At 44.7% G+C, this 21,984-nt stretch overlaps 1 protein-coding gene across 1 annotated transcript in view; it reads right to left on the bottom strand.

Annotated features, from left to right (window-relative positions):
• Positions 1-21,984, bottom strand: part of Lmln (leishmanolysin like peptidase) — a 68,294-nt gene that overhangs the window by 8,125 nt on the left and 38,185 nt on the right. The window contains exons 13-16 of the mRNA XM_021184923.2: positions 15,735-15,867; positions 13,452-13,611; positions 10,433-10,563; positions 2,237-2,447 (exon numbers count right to left, since the gene is read on the bottom strand). Of these exons, the coding sequence (XP_021040582.2) occupies positions 2,237-2,447; positions 10,433-10,563; positions 13,452-13,611; positions 15,735-15,867 (635 nt within the window). The remainder of the gene's footprint in view (positions 1-2,236; positions 2,448-10,432; positions 10,564-13,451; positions 13,612-15,734; positions 15,868-21,984) is intronic.

Genomic DNA, 21,984 nt, shown 5'->3' with positions numbered 1-21,984 from the left:
CCATCTGAGCCAGGCTTGCTGACAGGTGCGTAAGCAAGCATTTGAGATGCTGAAGTGAAGGTATCACCGTGTGTTCCAGACCAGCCTGTGTTACATAGGCTGACTTTATCTCAAAAGGCCCAGATAACACCAAACCTTGCTCTCTACATAAAGGACCCAGGCTTTGGGAAAGACAGGCAGTTAACTTTAGAGTGTATACACCTGTAAGCTGTATAAAGCTGTCTACTCTTTGTTTGTTTCTTTGTTTGAGACAGACCATGTGTCCTAGTTAGAGTTTCCATTGCTGTGAAGAGACACCATGACCAAAGGACAACATTTAACTGGGGCTGGTTTACAGGTTCTGAGGCTCAAACCATTATCATCATTGCTGGTAGGCACGGTGCTGGAGGAGCTGAGAGTTCTACATTTTGTTCCAAAGACAACAGAAGACTAACTTCCAGGTAGCCAGGAGGAGGGTCTCAAAGCCCCCCCTCCCAACAACCCCACAGTGACACACTTCCTCCAACAAGGCCACACCTCCTAATAGTGCCACTCCCTAGGCCAAGCTTATACAAACCACAACACCTTGGAAGCCACTCTCATTTAACTGTCACTAAAAAAATACGAACATTTGGGGAGAACTGCATAAAATGCTTACTGTTAATATTATGAAACGCTAAGTGTCCTGCACTAAGGATTCATGAGTTCTGCTATTGATGCTCAGTGCGGACACCTTCACTGAGGCCTTCTGAAGCCAGTCCGTTCCAACCTCCTCCTGGTTCTAAAGAATGCACTGGATGGTGTCACTAAGTCTCACGAAATGAGCAGAAGAATACAGTATCCCTAATCTGAAGACCTGAAATCTAAAATGCTCCTAAGTCCAAACCGTTCTGGGAACAGAGATGACCCCGATTGTGGAAAATTCCTTATCTGACTTGACCAAAACACAGGCACACCAAAACTACTATAGCAATTACCATCAGGGCATGTGCATAAAGCATAACTAAACAGCAATATATTTTGTGTTTTTAGATTTAGGTCTCATGCCAAAGACAGCTTACTTGTATATACAAATGTTCCAAAATCATAAAACCTCTGAATTCCAAAACAATTCTATTTCCCGAGAGTTCAGTTAAGGGTCGTCAGTCAGTCACCCTACAGTATTCTTTGTGAGAGCCTCTTCCTTACAAGCCGATGCCTTTCTCGTCTTGTATGTGCATTTGTGTCTCGTGTACTTTACTCGTTGGTACCATTCCTATTGAGTAGCTTGTGTGTGTGTTCATGTGTGCACATATCTTCAAATGTGTGTATGGAAGAAACTGGTGTTGAGAGTCTTCCTCTATTGTCCTCTACCATACACTTCCTAGACATGGTCTCTCAGGAACCTGAAGCTCACAGGCTGGCAGGCTGACCAGCAAGCCCCCAGGACCTTCCTGACCCCACTGCAAAGGGCTGAGATTATGGGCAAGCACCACTATGCCTAGATTTTCACCAAGGTCCTAGGGATGTGAACTCGGGCCCTTGTGCTCCTGAAGGGAGTTCTATCCACTGACCAGGCTCCCAGGTCCTTGTTCAGTATCTCACCTGATGATGATGGAACTAAAATATAGTTTCTTTTTGTATTTGATAAGTAGAATTTTGTTCACTTTTAGTTTCAAAATGAGTAAATGTATATTTTAAGGTGTAGTTTGAAAATTAAATCTCTCCTGCCTCGAGGCAAACATCTACTCAAAATGAATAACATGCCATCCCATTTTTCATTAATATGTTTTGATATATTCAGTGACAAAGGTTCACCCATGCCAGTCATGGTGTTGCACTATTATAATTCTAACACTTGGAAGTCTGAAGAGGTTCATGGCCAAGGTCAAGGTTAACCTGGGCTACACTGTCGATTCTAGAAAGAGAAAAAAAGATTCAGCAGTGGCGCACACATTAAGAGACTAAACAGATGGGCACTGTAGCACATATGTGTAATCCCAGCACTTGGGAAGCTGAGGCAGGAAGACCTCTGTGAATCCAAGGACCCCTGGCTTATGTGAATACAAGGGAAGCCTTGGTTACGCAGCCAAAGCCTGGATTGTTACCGGCTTTAAGTTTATAATAACAGCAGGAAGCAGGATTTTCTTAGAGAGCCTCAAATCAGAGAAGGGAGTTTAGCCCAGACCAGGGCCCTGCTAAAGGGCATTTCAATGTCCTGTGAGGGACAGCTCTCTCTTTACTTTCCCTCAGTCCGCCAATCATGGCGAGTACTCACCCAGAGGAAGGGCTCGAGTCAGGTTGGCAGCTGGAGGGTCTGTTTCTGGTGGACACTGCTCACAGAAGTCCCAGCAGGAAGGGCACAGCAGGTTTCCATTGTGAATCCAGCCGTTCATCTGAATTCGGACTGGGAGCACCTGCCCCGCCCGGCTACACAGATAGGAAGTGTCTTGGACCCAAACCTTTAGACCTTGAGGAGAACAAGAAACCTTCAAATAGGGGAGAAAGGTTAAGTCAGTGGGAGTCTTGGATGGATATTAAAGTTTACAAGAATGGCGGTGGGGAAGAGATGAGCCAGCGAAGAGCTGGGTTTGTGAGTGCTGAGACTTGAGCTCAGATCCCAGCATCCACACACAATGCTAGGCTCTCGGAGGTGTACCCAGGCTGACCCTGGGGCTCACTGACCAGCCAGCCTAGCTCCATCCAGCAAGACTAGCTGAAGCAAGCAAGCTTTGGGTTCAATGACTCTATCTCAAAAAAGAGGTGCAGCAGCTACTGAGGAGTAACACCAAAGTCATCCCTGGGCTTCACACACAGGCGCACACCCCACATACATGTCTGCACAAATAGGAACACATAGGTGCATATCACAAATGACTAAAGCTGTTTCAAATCAAGCACAGTATGGGATGTGGGCATGCCTTAACTCACATATTATAAGTTGAGGGATTTAGTTTCTAAAAGAATTCCAGTTGGTGGTAGTAGGTCTTTTCCTTTTTTCTCCCTCAAGATTTATTTCTGTATCTCTGTGTGTATGTCTGTATGCCACATGTGTAGGGTTGCCTACAGGGGCCAGAGGGAGGTTTGGGGTCCTGTAGAATTGGAGTTACAGGCAGTTGTGAGCCACCTGACATGGGTGCTGGGCACGAAACTCAGGTCTGCTGGGAGAGTAGAAGGCACTCATGACTGGTGAGGTCTCTCCAGCCTGTGGCTGTACACCTGAAACTCTGGCTCAGAAACGTGGGTTGAGAGGCCCTGGAAACTGGATTTGAAAGACCGTCTGCACATTTCAGCTTGGTCGCTCCAACACTTCAGCTTCAATTTCTGCCAGGTAGAGGCCAGGCCAGCCATGTCACTCTCCACGAGTCACCACATTCTGCAAAAAGGTCCTGGATACATTTATACACACACACACACACACACACACACACACACACACAATTTTGCAGTGAAAGCTCTTCCTGTTTTCTACCTATCCCTGATTTTTTGCTCAGTGATTAGAAATGTTTACAATGACCCTCTTTAGATTTGGTAACATCTTTAAAGCAAGAATCAGAAAACCAATTTTAAAGAACAGACACATTAAAGCTAACCTTGGGGTGGGCTAGCATAGGCTGCCTTACATTCATGATCCTTCTGCCTCGGGCACTTGAGTGTCAAGATTACAGGTGTGTGCCACCACATCTGGCTGTTCGGTTTGGGGGTAAATTGTCCCCAACAGGCTCCTGTGTTTCAGCACTTGGTCCCGGCAGGTACTATGTATGGTTTGGGGAAAGATGTGGAACCTTCGAGAGGTGGGGACTTGCTAGAGCAGAGGTTCTCTACCTGTGGGTTGTGACCCCTCTGGGAGTCAAAGAACTCTTTCACAGGGGTTGCCTAAGATCATCAGAAAATACAGATAGTTACATTATAATTCATAATAGTAAAAAAATTATAGTTATGCAGTAGCAATGAAAATAATTTTATGGTTGGGTTCACCACAACGTGAGGAACTATATGTTAAAGATCTTTGCATTAGGAAGTTGAGAATCACTGAACTGGAGGAAGTGTGAGCCCTGAGGTTCATAGCTTAGACCGACCTTAGATGGACTGGGGCCTGGCTTCCTGCCCTGGTCTGTTAAGATGTGAGCAAGCAGTGCCCATCGCACACCGCCGCTGTCCTTTCCCACTGCGAGGAGCCACATCCTCTCAAACTGTGAGCCCGGATAAAACTCTCCTGCAACTGTGAGCCCGGATAAAACTCTCCTGCATTAAGTTGCTTCTTATGAAGGATTCAGTCGTGACGGCAAGCAAAGTAACTAACTTTTCTTTGTTAAACTTCTATGCTGAGGACCAAGTCCAGGGCCTCACAGCCCTCTAAGGCTGAGCTATTTCCCCTGTGCCCTGGAGTTACTCTTAACCAACCATGCAGCTGTGCTGGGCTGAGGTCTACAATACAGGCTCTGTCCTCCAGCAGCTTCTAAGAAAAGAATATTTTATTAAATCTTCGAGAATTTCATACAGGGCACTCTGATCATATTCACCTCCTCGCCCATCTCCTCTCAGATCCCCCTACCTCTTCTAGTATCTCTAACTGAGGAAATAAGAGTGGGATACAAATATTTTAGTTGTGTCATTCGGGAGGTAGAGACATGAGGTCAGGAGTTCAAGACTAGCCTCAGCTACCTGTCGAGTTTGAAGCTGCCTGGGTTGCATGAGATCCTGTAAAAATAAAGAAATTTAACCAATAAACTGTGATTGAGAAATTTAAAAAATCGAGAAAATAAGCTTAGGATAAACATCAAAAAGTTTCATAGGAGAAGTGTAATATGTCCTGGAGATAGGACAGGCTTTGGGTGACAATGAGGTAGACATTTATAATCTGGGAAAGAATGCACAAAGAAATGAGAAAAATGATTTAAGAGTGGTGTTCATAGGAACGAACATTCTTGGGTAAACTCTGTCTTTACCAATATGGACTTCTCAGAAGCAAGTGAGGACAGATTGGTAGATACACAAGTAGAAGCTGACTTAGTCTCAAGTGAGGCTGGAGAGATGGCTCAGAGGTTACAAGCACTGCCTGCTCTTCCAGAGCTCCTGAGTTCAATTCCCAGCAACCACATGGTAGCTCGCAACCACCTGTAATGGGATCTGATGCCCTCTTCTGGCGAGCAGGCATATATTCAGGCAGAACACTATATACATAATAACTCTTTAAAATAAATAAATAAATCTTTTAAAAAAATAGTCTCAAGTGAACTGAATCTGTGTCCAATAGAGGAAAACCTCATATATATACTGCAGATGACAAGGGAGGCCCAGGAATTGCTGGCACTGAGGACTAAGATGTAAGTTGGGATGCAAGTTACAAAGATTAATATTTAATTTATCAAGGGTTGGATGACAGAAGCCATCTAAGAAAAGGCTATGGCAAACAAGTGAGCTTCTAGGAGATGGCCCACTGATAGCTGGAGAGGCACAGCCCGAGACTTCGTCCCAGGATTGCTTCTGGCTGCTGATATGCCTTTCCTGCCACTATTACATAGCCCAATGACTCCTGAGCATCAGACCACCTGATTGAGCAAATTTCCTGAAGATCAACATGAAGATAAGCTTTCATGAATTAATGTTGTTTAGATGAATTGATGACTTCCTGATCTGATTCATACAATTTTGGGAGAAAAGTTTAAGAAGATGGTCTTAGTTGTTTTGTCAAAAAGATGTAATAAAGTTAGAACCAAGAATAGAATGTGCCCCTTCCTCATAGAATAGTAAATAAAGGCTGCATAATAAGGAACACTGTGAGCTTTCATAAAGTGTACTAAGAAGATAAACAGACTAGGGACAGATTTGTGATCAAGGAAAAACATTCATTCTATGTCAGGTCCAAGGACAAGGCCACAGGTGTGCAACTGTTGCCTTGAACTTGTAATGAGCGTATAGAATGAAACACTGTTTTGAACTTAGTACCAGGACATCCTTCTGTAACTCCCTCTTGTAACACTTTATCTAAGAGGTAATTTTTGTCTAGAAGATACAAAATGCCAGAAAAAAGAAATAAAGTATGGCTTTTGTATATGTCTGCCTGTCTATATGTACATATATACATACATACATACTTGTATAGGTATATGTGTATATATGTAAGTATGCATGAATACTTGTGGAACTGATGAGACAGGTGGTCAGGCCCAGCCAAAGTGTCTCTGTGTGTGTGTCTGTGTATCTGTGTGTATGCCTGATTTTCTTCTTTTCTTTTCTCTCTGGCTCATGAAGAGTTAATGAACTCTGAGGCTCTCTCCTGACCAGGGAGGGGCCCCTGAGCCAGGGAGAAAAGAGCTCAAGTAACTAAATTTCATTTCTTACTCCCCTGCTGCTGTCAGCAGGAGTTAATTCCCAAAAGCCACCTGCTTTTGGCCACAGACTACGAAGAGTTAAAGAAGATACAAATCGCCAAAAGAAACTGCCAAAGGTAAAGCAGCTTTGGCCATGCTTGCCAACTCCTTGCCCCCTTTCCCTGCCTCCTAGGTTTACCCTGAGATGCCTGGCTGGACGCCAGCAGTTGAGTCTATTTTGGGAGACTCAATTAATTAGTTAATTAATTGATTTCAAGGCAGAGTCTCACTATGCAGCCTTGGATGGCCTGTAACTTCCTATGTAGATCAGGCTGGTGTCAAACTCACAGTGATCTACCTGCCTTTGCCTAGTGAGTATTTCTGGAGAACTTTAACAACCTGTTTATAAAAGACCTTGGAGCTCTGAGTATATACGTAAGACCTGTCTAACATGCAATTATTCTTCAACTTTTGAATTGAGAAAAGAGGAGAAAATGACCAACTCCTAAAAAGGAAAGAAATGACACTGAGGGGGAAAGGGGAACCCGAGGAGTTGACACCAACTCCCTAAGCAGGGATCCCATAAAAAGAGGAGCAGAGGGTACCTAGGGTGTGAGCGTGACCACGTGCACTACATGGCTCCTCAGTTACAGTTCATGGTCATGTAAACACTACATGCATGGGAGGAAGGAGAGCTCTCACGTCTGTCAGTGCGTGTGCCCTCCCAGAGGCATCGCTTTGGGTTCCTAAGTTTCATTTCGTTGGTCTTGATGACGGTGTTTGTTTGATAGAGAAGTAGGACGTAGTATTATAGTTAGTAGTTTGTAATTTAAAAACCTACCACTCGCTGGGCGTGTTGGCGCACGCCTTTAATCCCAGCACTAGGGAGGCAGAGGCAGGTGGATTTCTGAGTTTGAGGCCAGCCTGGTCTACAAAGTGAGCTCCAGGACAGCCAGAGCTATAAAGAGAAACCCCGTCTTGAAAAACCAAAATAAACCAAAAAACAAAAAACAAAAAACCTACCACTTTCATAGCCAGGTGTGGTGACACGTGCCTATAATGTCAGATTTAAGGGCAGGGGGATTAGGAGGACAAGGTTGCTGTTAGCTACATAGCCAGCATGAGGCTGGCCTGGGCCTGTTTCTTAGGTCCATTTGGTTGGAATACCTTTCTCTATCCTATCACCGTATGGCGGGGGCCTCTTTTGTATAAGACACATTTCCTGAAGGCAGAAATAGATGGTTGCTCCTTTTAATCTAAGCTAGTTCGTGTCTTTTGATTGGAAAATTGAAGCCATTAGTGTTCAGAGTTCCTTACAGTTAGGTGTTGATTCTGTCCTTTTGTTGATGTGGCAGCACGTGGTTCAATATATGTGAACCTAGAAATGATATGTATTTCACAAAGGAACTCAAGTACAGATCACATGGACATCTAGAGAGGCACAGAAAATATCCCTTTGTGTTACAGTCCTGAAGAAACTTGGAATAGGAGGAACACCCGTCAGTATAGGAAAGGCTGTCCATGCAGACCCAGCGAGGGAAACCCACGCACTGCCTCTAACCGGGAGCAAGACAAGGGTGTCCACGGCCTTCATTCTCACTCTACTGGGAGTCCCAGCGAGAGCAATAAGGCGAGAAAAACGAATGAGGAGAATCCGAACAAGAAAGGAAGAAGCTGACGTGTCTCTATGTGCAAGTGATACAACTTTATACCTAAAAAATCTCCCCGGAAACTCAGAGAACTCACCCACACTCGCAGCCAAGTCTCAGGACCTGAAATTCCACAGAGATCAGTGGCCTTCCTACACACTGGTGTAGACATCCTGAAAAGAAGCCAGGGAAACAATCCCACCGAGGATAGCCTAGAATCCACAAAACCTCAGAATAAACCGAGCCAAGCACGTGAAAGACTTCTCCAATAAAAGTTGAAAAATGAAAGAAAGAAATTGAGGAAGACACTAGGAGATGGGAAGACGCCCTTCCTGCAGGTTGGAAAAATCAGTATTGTGACACGGTCATCCTACCACAAGCAATGCACAGATTCAATGCAGTCCAACCAGAATTCCAGTGGCATTCTTCACAAAAATAGAAAGGAAAGTCTTTCTTTCTTTCTTTTTTTTTTTTTGGTTTTTCGAGACAGGGTTTCTCTGTGTAGCCCTGACTGTCCTGGAACTCACTCTGTATACCAGGCTGGCCTCGAACTCAGAAATTCACCTGCCTCTGCCTCCCAAATCCTCTGCTCCCAATCCTCTCCAAAATTCAGATTCAGATGATGGTAAGAGCAATGACTTTTCCAGAGGACCAGGGTACAGTGCCCAGCACCCACTTGGTGGCTAACAATCTTCTGCAACTCTAATTCTAGGGTATCCTCACCCTCTTTTGGCCTCCATGAGCACTGAGCCATGTGGTGCACAGATAAAAGCACACAAAAAACCCAACGCATAAAGTAAAAACGCCCATACGTATAAAGTAAAAATACCCATACACATAAAGTAAGAAAATAAATAAATCCTGAAAAAAAAAATCCAGACTCAAATTCCCAGATTCACAGTGGGTGTTGAATCCATGTCCAGGCCCTCCAACAGTGGTATTTTACACAGCTTTGTGATTTCATGGAGATTAAGCATCCTGGGGTGTAGCTGGCAGCTGCTGTGAGTAAGAAGCTTGATATCTGTTTTACTTTTATGTTAAAACCAAACAACATGTTGCAGTTGTTTGAAATAATATAATTTATCTTAAAAAATAAAAGTAACAAACAAAAAAATCCTAGGCATGATAGCGTGATTGCAAGTGCTTTCAGTCCCAGAGCTGGGGAGACAGACAGGCAGATCCCTGGGGCTCCAGCTCACTGGCAGCCAGCCTACCCTAATGCCGCCCCCCCGCCACCCCCCGCCACCCCCCTCCCCGCCCGTAGTGAGAGACCTTGTCTCAAAATCAAGGTGGCCAGCTCCCGAGGAAGCACCTGTGAGGCTGACCTAGGCACACCTCACACATGCACAGGCTTGCAACAAACATGCCATTTAGCTCTGCTCTTGAGGCTAATGTGGCACAAGGGGCGCTTATAGTTCAGTTCCCAGGAGCACAGCCTTCTCTAGTGTGCTAAGTAATTTGATGTCAACTGACACAAGACACCGTCAGTTGGAAGGAGTGACTCTTAATTGACAACACAACTCTGTAAGATCAGCCTCTAGGCAAGACTGTCTGGGATAGCATTTTCATTCGGATCACTGAATGATGCGAGAGGGACAAGACACTGTGGGCGGACGGTGTAAGAAGCCATACTGACCAGCCATGAGGAACAAGCCCATAAGTACTGTTCCTCCATGGCTTCTGTATTCTCCTGCCCCCAGCATCCTGCCTGGACTTCCTGCCCTGACTTCCCTCACAGTGACAGAGAAGCTGAGAGTTGCAAGCTGAGATAACCGCCCCCCAGTAGCTTTTGTCATGGTGTTTATCACAGCAGGAGAAATCCTAACTAAGACACCTGGCACCTGTGAGTTGGGTGCCCCCCATTCACAGAATCCCTATGTCTGGATCAGCATCACCATCCAGTGTGCATATTGGCCGTATCTAAAGATCAAACCCAGGTCCTGGAGCGAGCCAGGTAAACCCTGCCTTACGGAGCTGCGCCCCGCACCCTCATAGACTTTTTGACATAAATCTGCACATTGTTGCCTTACAAAGTAAAACTTGTTCAAGGACAAAATTATATATTTGCCTTATTTCCTTAGGACTTATATCTAGAAGTAAAATGAAAGAATCCATTAATATACAACAATTTTGCTTGTATTTATTTATTTAGAGACAGCGATCTACTACACAGCCCTGGCCTGGCCTGGAACTTGCTATGTAAGCCAATCAGGCTGGACATAAACTTACAGAGATCCACCTGCCTCTGCCACTGAGTGCTGGGATTAAACATGAGCACCATCATGCCTGCCTGGTCCACGTTATGTATATTCCAACAGTTAAAAGCAATGTCAGAGGATGAAATGACAGTATTTTCACAAACCACAGCACTCAAACTAACAATTACAAAACTCAAGTAAATGAAAGTAAAGACCAGCAAACTCCCTAGATAAACTGTATCAGTTATAATCTCAGACAGGAAGATATGAGGTAAACCTCCGTGCGCAGATGGTGGCTGAGCCCGTGGCTTACCTGGTAGCAGCCGCTCCCCCAGTCTGGGTAGCTGAGCTTCCTCTCACACTGCTCCATGACGAACGCGGACTTCTGAAGCAGACAAACCGAGTGCGGGCCGTACTGCTCTGCCCCGTAGTTCTTAAACAGCTCTGAAACGACCCAGAGAGTCTCCTCACACACTGACCACTAGCATGGAGACAAGAATGAGGCAATCTACTCGTGACTAAACATTGTTCTGCAGATGCAAAGACAGGAGGATTGCCAACTTGAGGCCAGCCTGGGCTACAGGAGACCTGGTCTTTAACGGCAGCTGCATAAAAGTAGGTTTAAAAACCTCAGGTGTTGAGGCAGGCTGTGGCTCACATCTGCAATCCCAGGTCCTGGAGGGCAGAGTAGGAGGACTGCTGCTGAGTTTGAAGCCAGTCTCAGTGGAGGACTGTCTCCCAAAACAAAAACACATATGAAAAACATAAATCAAATTTGCTGAGTGGAAAAATCTCAAGTTTAAAAAGGATCAATGAGACTCCAAACTCAACTGGGTTTTCAGAAGGGAACCACGTGAGAGAATTATTATGCTAGAGATGAGATTAACTGGGCCCTAAGTATCTGGGTCAGCTATACAGAGGACCAGGTACTAAAAATCAGAGTTTAGATTTCAAAACAAGAATCACTTTCTGTGTTGGCCTAAATAAGATGTCCCCTTCACATGCGGGGCAGGTGGAAGCTGTCCCCTTCACATGCGGGGCAGGTGGAAGCTGTCCCCTTCACATGCGGGGCAGGTGGAAGCTGNCTTCACATGCGGGGCAGGTGGAAGCTGTCCCCTTCACATGCGGGGCAGGTGGAAGCTGTCCCCTTCACATGCGGGGCAGGTGGAAGCTGTCCCCTCACATGCGGGGCAGGTGGAAGCTGTCCCCTCACATGCGGGGCAGGTGGAAGCTGTCCCCTTCACATGCGGGGCAGGTGGAAGCTGTCCCCCTCACATGCGGGGCAGGTGGAAGCTGTCCCCTCACATGCAGGGCAGGTGGAAGCTGTCCCCCTCACATGCGGGGCAGGTGGAAGCTGTCCCCTTCACATGCGGGGCAGGTGGTGTGTGGCTTTTGGAGACAGTGTCTTGCTGTGTAGTTCGGGCTGGACTCAGAACTTCTTCCCCACTCTGCCTCCCACAAACTGAGGTTTTTGTATCTTTAAGTTGTGGTACCTTCTGGAAACTCATATACTAGTCGCAGACTAAGCTCCCAGCTGCAGAAGTGTGGGTGAATGGCCTTTTAGTACTTAGTAGGCAAAAAGACAAAGGTCCTTAGATTCTAGTTACAGTGTGTTCGCCTTATAGTCTCTACAAGTTTCCCGGTAGTTTTAAACTTAGCTCTTCTTTGTGTGTGTGCACATGTGTGCACATGTGTGCATGACATGGGGGATGGCCAAGGTGCATGTGTGCAGGTCAGAGGACAACTCTGAGGGCTGGTTCTCTCCTTCCACTCCTGTGGGCTCCAGGAATGGAACTCAAGTCAGCGCACTTGGCCAGCGCGTGCCTTCTACCTGCTGAGTCACACTGCCAGCCGGGCTCCATGTTTTCAAAATAGTGAGTTCAAGTAGCCCGTTTTAAAACAGTATATACAGAAGTACTCGATTTTCTTAAGGTTGTTTTGTTTTGTTGTTTTTTCGAGACAGGGTTTCTCTGTGTAGCCCTGGCTGTCCTGGAACTCACTTTGTAGACCAGGCTGGCCTCAAACTCAGAAATCGGCCTGCCTCTGCCTCCCAAGTGCTGGGATTAAAGGCATGCGCCACCACTGCCCGGCTGATTTTCTTAAGTTTTTTAAAATCATAATTTTATGAGCCATAAGAAAAATGTGAAATAGCAACACTAAATCCTACAGAGCTCCCTTACCTGTGAATTTCAAATCTCTGGAGAGAATAACAAATAGTGTGCAAAGCGGAGCTCAGCAAACCATAATCCAAGCTAAACCCTGAGCCGTGCGCATTTCATGGTCTCTGTAACCTTTCACACTAAAGAGGGAAAAGCACAGTTTCAAAGCCTGAAAGATCTGTATTTTTAGAAAGTGGTGTTGAGCCTAGCTCTAAAGCAATACTGTGATCTGTCCAGCAGATCTTCAGGAGAGATCTGTGTGTTTCTTTCACCTCAGCAAGACCCTGCCGAGGTGCTCCAGTATTAGTGTTAGGCTGCGGAGCTGGCTGAGTGTGCCAGGCTGTGGCACGAGTGGCAGCTCCCAGCTGTACCCTAGTTACTACTGAGTCCACTGCCCCTTACAAGTATGATCAACAGGCTATTCTAAACAAGAAAGACAAAGAATAAACATCATAGGAGCTTATGGTTTAAACGGTCTAATCTGTAATAAAGTAGGAACACGATGGAAAGAGGTGATAACCAAGTTAAAGTTTTTCAAAAAAGAGGGGAAAACCAATTGTTGTTTTTCCTGCTTGCTTAAAAAACTATACATATATAAATTTGATGTATATTGGTGTTTTGGCTGCACATATGTCTGTAAAACATGCACATACCTGCCTGGTACCTGAAGAGGCCAGAAATGGCTGTCTGATGCCCTGAAGTAGGAGCTTCAAATTGTGAGCTGTGACGTGGGTGCTGGAAATTGAACCTGGGTTTTTTGGAAGAGCAGTCAGTGCTTTTAACCACTGAGCCATCTCTGCCCTGCCTTTTGAGACAGGGTGTCATGGTAGCCATGATGACTTACAAGGTAAGTATTATACAGGCAGAGAAATCAAGTAACAGACAGAATGTGGCTATGAGGACTGTGCCCTTTGCCACTATTTTATATTGGTAACTGAGAATTGTATGATGTAGGCCATGTGGTGATGTCATGCGCCTTTGACCCCTGTACTCAGAGGAGGCAGAGGTAGGTGGATCTCTGGAGTTTGAGACCCGCCCGGTCTACAGATTGAGCTCCAGAACGGCCAGGGCTACACAGAAAATCCCTCTCTAGAAAGAAAATAAACAAACAACAACAACAACAACAACAAAACTGTATGACGAACTCAACCCTTCATTCACCAGACTACTAACCTGGTTGGTTTTCCAGGATTCTACAGTCGGAGCTGCGCTGGTATTCGCCACTTAAATGCCAGCTGAATTCCTGACTGAAAGGACAATAGTCTGCGATTTCTACAGCCCCGCCATAGTAAGGCAGATCCTCGGCAGGTATCCCACTGAGTTCATCAAAGTACTGCGAACAGATCATGGGAGGGGAGGGGAGGGGAGGAAGAGTCCTCTGTGAGACTGAAACAAGACCACGGGCAGTTAAGGCACCCTGCTACTGCTGCGCACTGTCAAAGCATACTACAGGTTTCTCCATAAACTGCACAGTAAAGACGATGTGACACGCCACTCAGGGCATCTTCAGGACACGTGGTAAGATAATTAGTTACCCATTAAGATGGTGAATTTGACTGATTTTAAAGAATAGAGTAGAAAGAGTATAAGCAAAAGGAAGACTTACAACCAAACTTGACATTTTCATCTCTTAGCATGAAGCATCAACTTAGAGAATTTTTGGATTGTATTGTGTTAGAATGTTTGGTCTAAAATTGCTGTCTGGGCCGGGTGTGATGGCACACACCTTTAGTCCCAACACCTGGGAGGCAGAGGCAGGTGAACCTCTTGTAAGCTGGAGGCTAGTCTGGTATATATAGTGAGTTCCAGAACAACAGCCAGGGCTATGCAGAGAGCCGCTGTCTAATCAAAACAGAACAGAACAAAACATTTGATGTCTGAGTTGCAGATTTGTACTTAATAAAAATAATTAAAGGAATTTTGGCCTGGGATTGGCTCAGAATTTCAATTTTGGAAATGCTGCTAACCATACTTCTGGTATTTTAGACTGTGTATTTATGTGAAATGGTATTTATAAAGTCAAAATATTGATAATCCTGGAAAACACTGAAAATGTTCTTTTTCCTGCAGTGAAGATTTAACTATTTAAATGAAATAAAGTAATTCCTCTACCTTATTAGTACAAATATTTGCTTTTGTCTTTAATAAATAGCAAAAGTATGTGTATCAAAAGTAATAAAACAAAACAAACCCCCAAAAGAATCAAACAGAGCTGGGCACGGTGGCGCACTCCTTTAGTCCCAGCACTTGGGAGGCAGACAGATGGTCTGTGGTCTGGATCGTGAGGCCCAGGCCGGCCAGGACTACATAGTGAGACTCTGACCCACATACAAACACCACAGAAAACAGGAAGAAAAAGAGGGCTGATATAACAAAAAAAATAATACCTAAAATGAAGACATTTCAATATGAAATACTAGGTGCAATGGACTGTGCTGTAGCCCCCACCCTGCTTTTGGGGAGACTCAAACATGAGGGCTATTAGAACCCAGGAAAAAGTTTGGGGTCACCCAAGCAATACACCAAAATAATAAGCATAGGAAATGTGTAAGTAACCTTAGGGAAAAGACACCTTGGAAAAAAAAAGCTGTTTATATGAAATAGTCTGAATACTAAAGGAACAAGGAACCAGGTAGATCGTAAAGGTTTCACACTTGCCAGCGAGGGGCACTCGCTGTAAATCCCAGCATGTGAGAGGCTGGGGCAGGAGAACTGAGAGCTCAGCCTGGGCTACACGGTAACTGTGGAAAAATAAGTCACACTTCCTACTAATATACTGATATTACTCCTAGAAACCCCTGGGCCAAGTGATGGGCTCTGATACACTCCGTGAGGTCAGGCACACGTCAGAACTTCACGATTGATCAGGGCATGGAGTGAGAGCTAGCTCAGTGCTCTTAGAGTGCCTGCAGCACTGAGCTAGCTCGTCCTCCACCACCTTGTTCATCTTTCAGATCCCACAAATCTAATTGTTTTTTTTTAAAAGCAGAGCATCTGCATCTATAATTAGCAGAATTAGAGTAACTAATTTTTTTTCTTCCAAGATTTTGTTTTCTGAATAAATTAGAGAAATTTAAAGAAGGAGACATTAGCAATGATTTGAAGAAACAAAAAGATCCCATCAGAGGCTGTGGCTAAAGCACTTTCTGTGCAGATAGGAGGACCTGTGTTCATTCCTCAGCATGCAGACCGGGCACAGGGACAGCGGCCCTCTCATCCCACTGCTGGGACAGCTTGGCTGTTGACTCGAGGCACAGCTAGGTACCCTGTCCCTGCTAAGCAGCAGTTAGCCTTGAGCAAATGAAGGCTCGGCAGGATTTTTTTTTCATTTTTCTAATAGAAACATAGAAACTTACACAAGAAAAAATTTAAAAGATTTGCTTTCTTAATTAAAACAGAGGCTACTTTTTTTTTTTTTAAGTTAATTCTTGAAGCTGTGCTGGGACCTCGTGTTACCTGGTACTCGGGTGGTAGGGGGTTAGGGAACCTCTGCAGGTTACACACAGCGACGGCTCTCTGGTCCTGTCTGCAGGTCAGCTGCAGCGGGTTACTCCTGAGTGTGTCACAGTACGGGCTCGGCACCTGCCTCCTACGCACAAGGAAGGCAAGCTGGTTATTTTCCATGTCGACGGCCCGTTGAAGGGCGGTCTGTACATCTTGGTATCACACTTAAAATTAAATATTACAAGTCCTTTACTGAGTCTGCCTTTTCAGCTATAATCCTGAGTTTAACAGTTTATAGCAAATGTCTAATCAGGTTATCAAGATTTTCCCCAGAGCAGAGGGGGTGCTGAGCATAGGCGTGGAAGGTTCATCTAGATGCTGACAGCACTACTCCACCATATTAAAGAAAAGCCTATTAACCCTTTTTATAGCTTCGTAAAATCCAGTTCTGTAGATGTGCAGTCTGAATTACTTCAATCATTAAGGGGAAGTTTTTAAAGTATAAACAGTATGAAGTCTCATTTCTACTTCCTGGAAGACAACAGATTCATTTCACAGTATGAAGTCTCATTTCTACTTCCTGGAAGACAACAGATTCATTTCCCCTCTTCTTCATTTGAAGCTTACCTGAAGCCCTTAGATATTAGGACTAACAAAAACAAGAGAAGGAAAAGCAACGAGAAGACAGCAGGCTAGTTAGGGACTCAGGGTTAGAGACGCAGCGCAGTGGGAACTTCCTCAACACTAAGAAGAAAGCAGCCGACGGCCCTGGGGAGGCGCTTGGCCCTCAGCCTGAGCTCTTCCCATAAAAGTGAGGAGAGAGCCAACTCTACAGAGTTGCCTTCTGACAGCCACTCAGGTGCATGGCATGCACACTTCCCTGCACACAGTGGGGACACACACAAGAATATACATAGATTCAAAGAACAATTAGTATACTAAGAAGCAGGAACTCACAAGGCCACAGAAGGAGTCCACCCTGTCCACGCACAGTGAACCTGGCCACGGTGCTCCCTCAAAGATGATGACACAGGGGAAATGCTCTGAACCAGATGACAAGAAAGCCACAGGTACTGAAGTGGTGGATGCAGGCTGCTGGGGACGAGAGTATGAGAGGCAAAGAGAAGAATCGCCTCTCACCAAATGGTTCAAGGGTCTGGAGAGAGGAGACTATGGCCAGAACAAGCAGGAGATATGCAGAAGGGCAGAGTAGAAGCCAGTGAGAACAGAACAACACAGGACACAGTGGATCAAAATGGACCCAGCCCCGCCTCAAACTTGCTCTGCAGCTGAAGATGACCGTGAGCGTCTGATGCTCCTACCTCCATCTCTGCAGTAGTGGGATTACAGGTTTACTTCACACCAAGTTTATGTGGCACTGGGAATCAACCCCAGACTTCAATGCATGCTAGGCAAGTACCGTACCAAGTGAGCTGCAAACGAGTTCCCAAATAACGACTGTTAAGGAAGACCAGTAAGAGAAACAACAAACAATCTCCGGAAAGAAACCATGAGAGCAGGTACTTATTACAGCATTAGGACTCAAACAGCGGTTACAGCAGCAGCCTGAGGAACAACCGAAAGGGTTAACAAGTAAGTCAGCCTCACACATACGCACCTGATAACTAAGACAATGAAATTGACCAATCCCTCACAAAACATAAGGTGCCACAATTTATCGACATCTGTATTAAGGAAGCTGAGTTCACAACATTAGAACTCTTAAAAGAGCAATCTCCAGGCCCAGACCTTGTCACTGGGGAAGTCTACTTTACACTTAAGAATGGCGCTTGTTCCAGCGCTGCAGGTGGATAAGTAGGAGAGGCTGAGGCAAGAAGATACTGAGTTTGAAGCCAGCCTGGGCCACAGAGGAACACTGTCAGGGACAGTGGGAGGGAGGGCTGGCTCAGCAGCTCCAGGATATCTGACGCCCTCTTCTGGCCTCCTCAGGAACACACACAAATGTGTGCACGCACACACATACAACTAAAGAAGAAATAAATCTTAAAATAACAAAGAGAAGCAGCGGGGAAGACGGGGTAGGGGTGGGGGAAACCCAGTTCTATAAGACCTCTCCCAGAAAGTAAACAGAAGGGGCCTTCTTAGTGCATTCTAACATAAATGAGGTAAAAAACTGTACAGAAAAAAGAAAGGAAAAAATACCTCAGTGTGTAGAGTAAGGAAACCATAAGCGGCTAAGAGAAACCTTCCATGATAAAGGAGCTGGCCTTGCAGGGAAGCAGTAAAGTCTGACGTTTACATGTCTACTAACCATCAAAGCTCATAAACACATAACACACATATAAATTGCACTTTAAAATACAGCAATATCTGAGTGTGATGACAAAAGCCATTATTTAGAGATTGTGACTCATTATTTATTCTGAGAATTTGTTTTCCAAAACACAGGGTTTTTTTTTTTAGATTTATTTATTTTATGTATGTATACTGCAGTTCATCCACATGACTTTTTTTTGTTGTTGTTGTTGTTTTTGTTTTTTGAGACAGGGTTTCTCTGTGTAGCCCTGGCTGTCCTGGAACTCACTCTGTAGACCAGGCTGGCCTCGAACTCAGAAATCCGCCTGCCTCTGCCTCCCGAGTGCTGGGATTAAAGGCGTGCGCCACCACGCCTGGCCCCACATGACATTTTTTAAAAGAATTATTTATTTATTTTATGTATATGAGTACACTGTTGCTATCTTCAGACACACCAGGAGAGGGCATCAGATCCCATTACAAATGGTTGTGAGCCACCATGTGGTTTCTGGGAATTGAACTCAGGACCTCTAGAAGAGCAGTCGGTGCTCTTAACCACTGAGCCATCTCTCCAGCCCTGACATGTGAGATATGAATAAAACATGGTTTAAGTAACATGACAGGGGCTAGAGAGACGGCTCAGTGGTTAACAACACTGGCTGCTCTTCCAGAAGACCTGGATTCAACTCCCAGCACCCACACAGCAGCTCACACTTGGCTGTAACTCCAGTTTCAGGGCTTCTGAAACCCTCACAGACATACAGGCAAGCAAAACACCAATGCACATAAAGTTAAAAAAACAAAAACAAAAACCATTTTAAGTAACATGAAGCACATGCCCTTAGAGCCGTATCTAGTTAAAAGTAAAGTAACTAGAGAGAACAGAAACTATATAGAAATATCCTCATAAACAGACTCAAAACCCAAAACAAAAGCCAATACACCAAACTCAGCAATGCCCAGAGACAATGACATACAATGGCTGGACGGGGTTTCCTCTTGGAATGCAAAGGTGATTTAATATTTGAAAACCAAACAAAATAACCCACCATATTAGCAGGTGGGAAAAATCACATAATTATATAAATTAAAGCCAAAAAGCAGTTGATAAAATTCTGTACTCATGTTCGATTTAAAAGCAAAAAGTGGGCTGGTGAGATGGTTCAGTGGGTAAGAGCACCAACTGCTCTTCCAAAGGTACTGAGTTCAAATCCAAGCAACCACATGGTGGCTCACAACCACCCATAATGAGATCTGATGCCCTCTTCTGGTGTGTTTGAAGACAGCTACAGTGAACTTATACTAATAAATAAATCTTTGGCCGGAGCAAGTGGGGTTGGCCAGAGCAAGCAGAGGTCCTAAGTTCAATTCCCAAGGATCACATGAAGGCTCACAACCATCTGTACAACTAAAGTGTGTACTCATATACATAAAATAAATAAATCTTTGAAAAAAAATAAATAAAAGCAAAAAGTAAGAGAGACAGAGACAGACAGGAGATTTCTCAGATCACAGAAGACCTTCAAAAACAGAACTCAACAGTTTTGTATATGATGATGACAGAATAGATGTTTCTTTCCCCCATTCTGTGTTTGCAGACTGGAAAACGCCACAAAATAACAATGATATTCTCCTTAAACACATGCACAGGCTTAATGCAGTATCTGTCAAGCCATCTTGCAAGCTCCCGCCCCCTTCTTTCTTTCTTTTTAAATATAAGACTACTGTAAAATTCACACAGAAAGCAAAGAAGAGAAACAGTAACATTATTTTGAGAAGGAATAAAGAAGGAGGGTTCATTTTAGCCTAATGGTTATATGATAAACTACAGAGCTTCAGAAACTACCCACTATGCACCTACACATGGAAGGACAGACACAGGAAAAGAAGCATGAATGGAGAAGATGGGGAAAGACCCACACAAACAGGAGCGACGGTAGAAAACTCAGGAGCTGCAAGGTGGCTCAGAGAGTACTGCTAAGCCTGATAAGCTCTGTGCAAGCCCCAGAACTGGTGTCTGTGATGCTAATTACCCTGAGGGCCTCATGCCTTTGAGGCAGACAGTACCACTGGGCTCTTTCCCTGGCCCAAGAGTTATATTTCTAATGCTAAGGCTAAGAGCTCTTTGCCAAACGCTAGATTCCAATTTCCATATAGTGGAAGGAGAGAGCTCACTCCTGCAGGTTGTCCTCTGGCTTAAACACATGCACTGGCCGGGCAGTGGTGGTGCATGCCTTTAATCCTAGCACTTGGGAGGCAGAGGCAGGTGGATTTCTGGGTTCGAGGCCAGCCTGGTCTATAGAGTGAGGTCCAGGACAGTCAGGGCTACACAGAAAAACCCTGTCTTGAAAAACCGAAAAAAACAAAATAAAACCAAAAAGACCCACATGCACTGTGGTATAGGTATGCCAACACACACACACACACACACACACACACACACAGAGACACACACAGACATACAATAGACAGACAGGCACACATATACTCACACTGAGACACACACATACACACATACACACACATACACACACTATATGCAAACAACCTGAGAGGGGAGATGGCCATTTTAAATGAATGGTGCTGGAACAATCAATATCTATAAAAAAAAAAATGACCCTTAACCCAAGTCCTAACTCATACAAAAATTAACTCAAAGTGGGTCCTACACTCAAATATAACTCAAGAGAATAAAACTTTTGAGAAAACATGAGAGGCTGGAGAGATGGCTCAGTGATTAAAAACATTTATTGCTCTTGCAGAGAATCTGGGTTCAAGTCCTACATCCATGTCAGGCAGCTAATAACTGCCTGTAACTCCAGCTCCAAGAGATCTGACATTTTCTTCTGGCCTTCGAAGACACTTGAACTGACATGCACACACCATCTTTCTAACACCACCACATACGAGTGATTTAAAATATTTAAAAATAAAAAAAATACAAGAAAAAAATGGAATCTAGCGTTTGGCAAAGAGCTCTTAGCCTTAGCATTAGAAACATAACTCTTGGGCTGGGGGGAGAGGCCAGTGGTACTGTCTGCCGAGCAGAGGCCCGTGGGGCAATTCGTGCCACAGACACTAAGGACAGAACCATAGTGAGTTATTAATTGCTTTTTAATCATGAAGAAAAGGACAGATTGATAATCCGGACTCTATTAACATTATTTGCTCAGACCAAAACAAAATAAAAAACCCAGTGCTGGTGGGCAAGTGGGTAGGTGTCTCCCACCAAGCCTGATGACCTGAGTCAGGTCCTCAGGACCCACAGGGTGGGAGGACAGAAGCCATGCCTTGTGGCAGAACCTTCCCCTAATGAATAAAGATTTCAAGGGACCAATCAATGGGTAGTGGATGAAGAAGGTGGGCTGGGAGTTTTAGAGAGGAGATAGAAAAGACAGAAGTAAAAGGAAGGAAGATAGAGAGAGAGAAAGACGATCCAGATGCCATGTGGCTTTAAATAGGCACAGGTATCCATGAATATCTTATAAAGGATGGATAATTAATTACAGGACAATTTGTCTTATCTAGGTGGGCAATTTATATCTATCTCAATTGACTCTGAGTTCATTGTGTGGAGCTTTTGTGGGGGTGAGAATTTACTGATATAAATCTGATAAACTACAAGCCTCTAGAATTTTGAGTTTACCTGGTAACGGGGATTTGTGACAGCTGGATGGGCGGTTGCTACATGGGGCTAGCCATGGAGGCGGCGAGACCACTGGGGCCAGAGAGTAGCCCTGTGGGACGGTGCCTTTATTTTTTTATTATTTCCTGCAACAATGCCTGCAAGTTGTCCCTTCAGACATAGATATACAAGAGTGCAACATGCCACTCCCAACATAATATGTTTAAAGAAACATGTTAAGAGCTTGAAACAAGCCGGGCGGTGGTGGCACACACCTTTAATTCCAGCACTTGGGAGGCAGAGGCAGGCGGATTTCTGAGTTCGAGGCCAGCCTGGTCTACAGAGTGAGTTCCAGGACAGCCAGGGATACACAGAGAAACC

This window comes from Mus caroli, chromosome 16 (assembly GCF_900094665.2).
Source record: "Mus caroli chromosome 16, CAROLI_EIJ_v1.1, whole genome shotgun sequence".
In the NCBI taxonomy this organism is placed as follows: Eukaryota; Metazoa; Chordata; class Mammalia; order Rodentia; family Muridae; genus Mus; species Mus caroli.
Note: the sequence above shows the minus strand (reverse complement) of the source record. Positions and strands in the feature narration are given on the sequence as shown.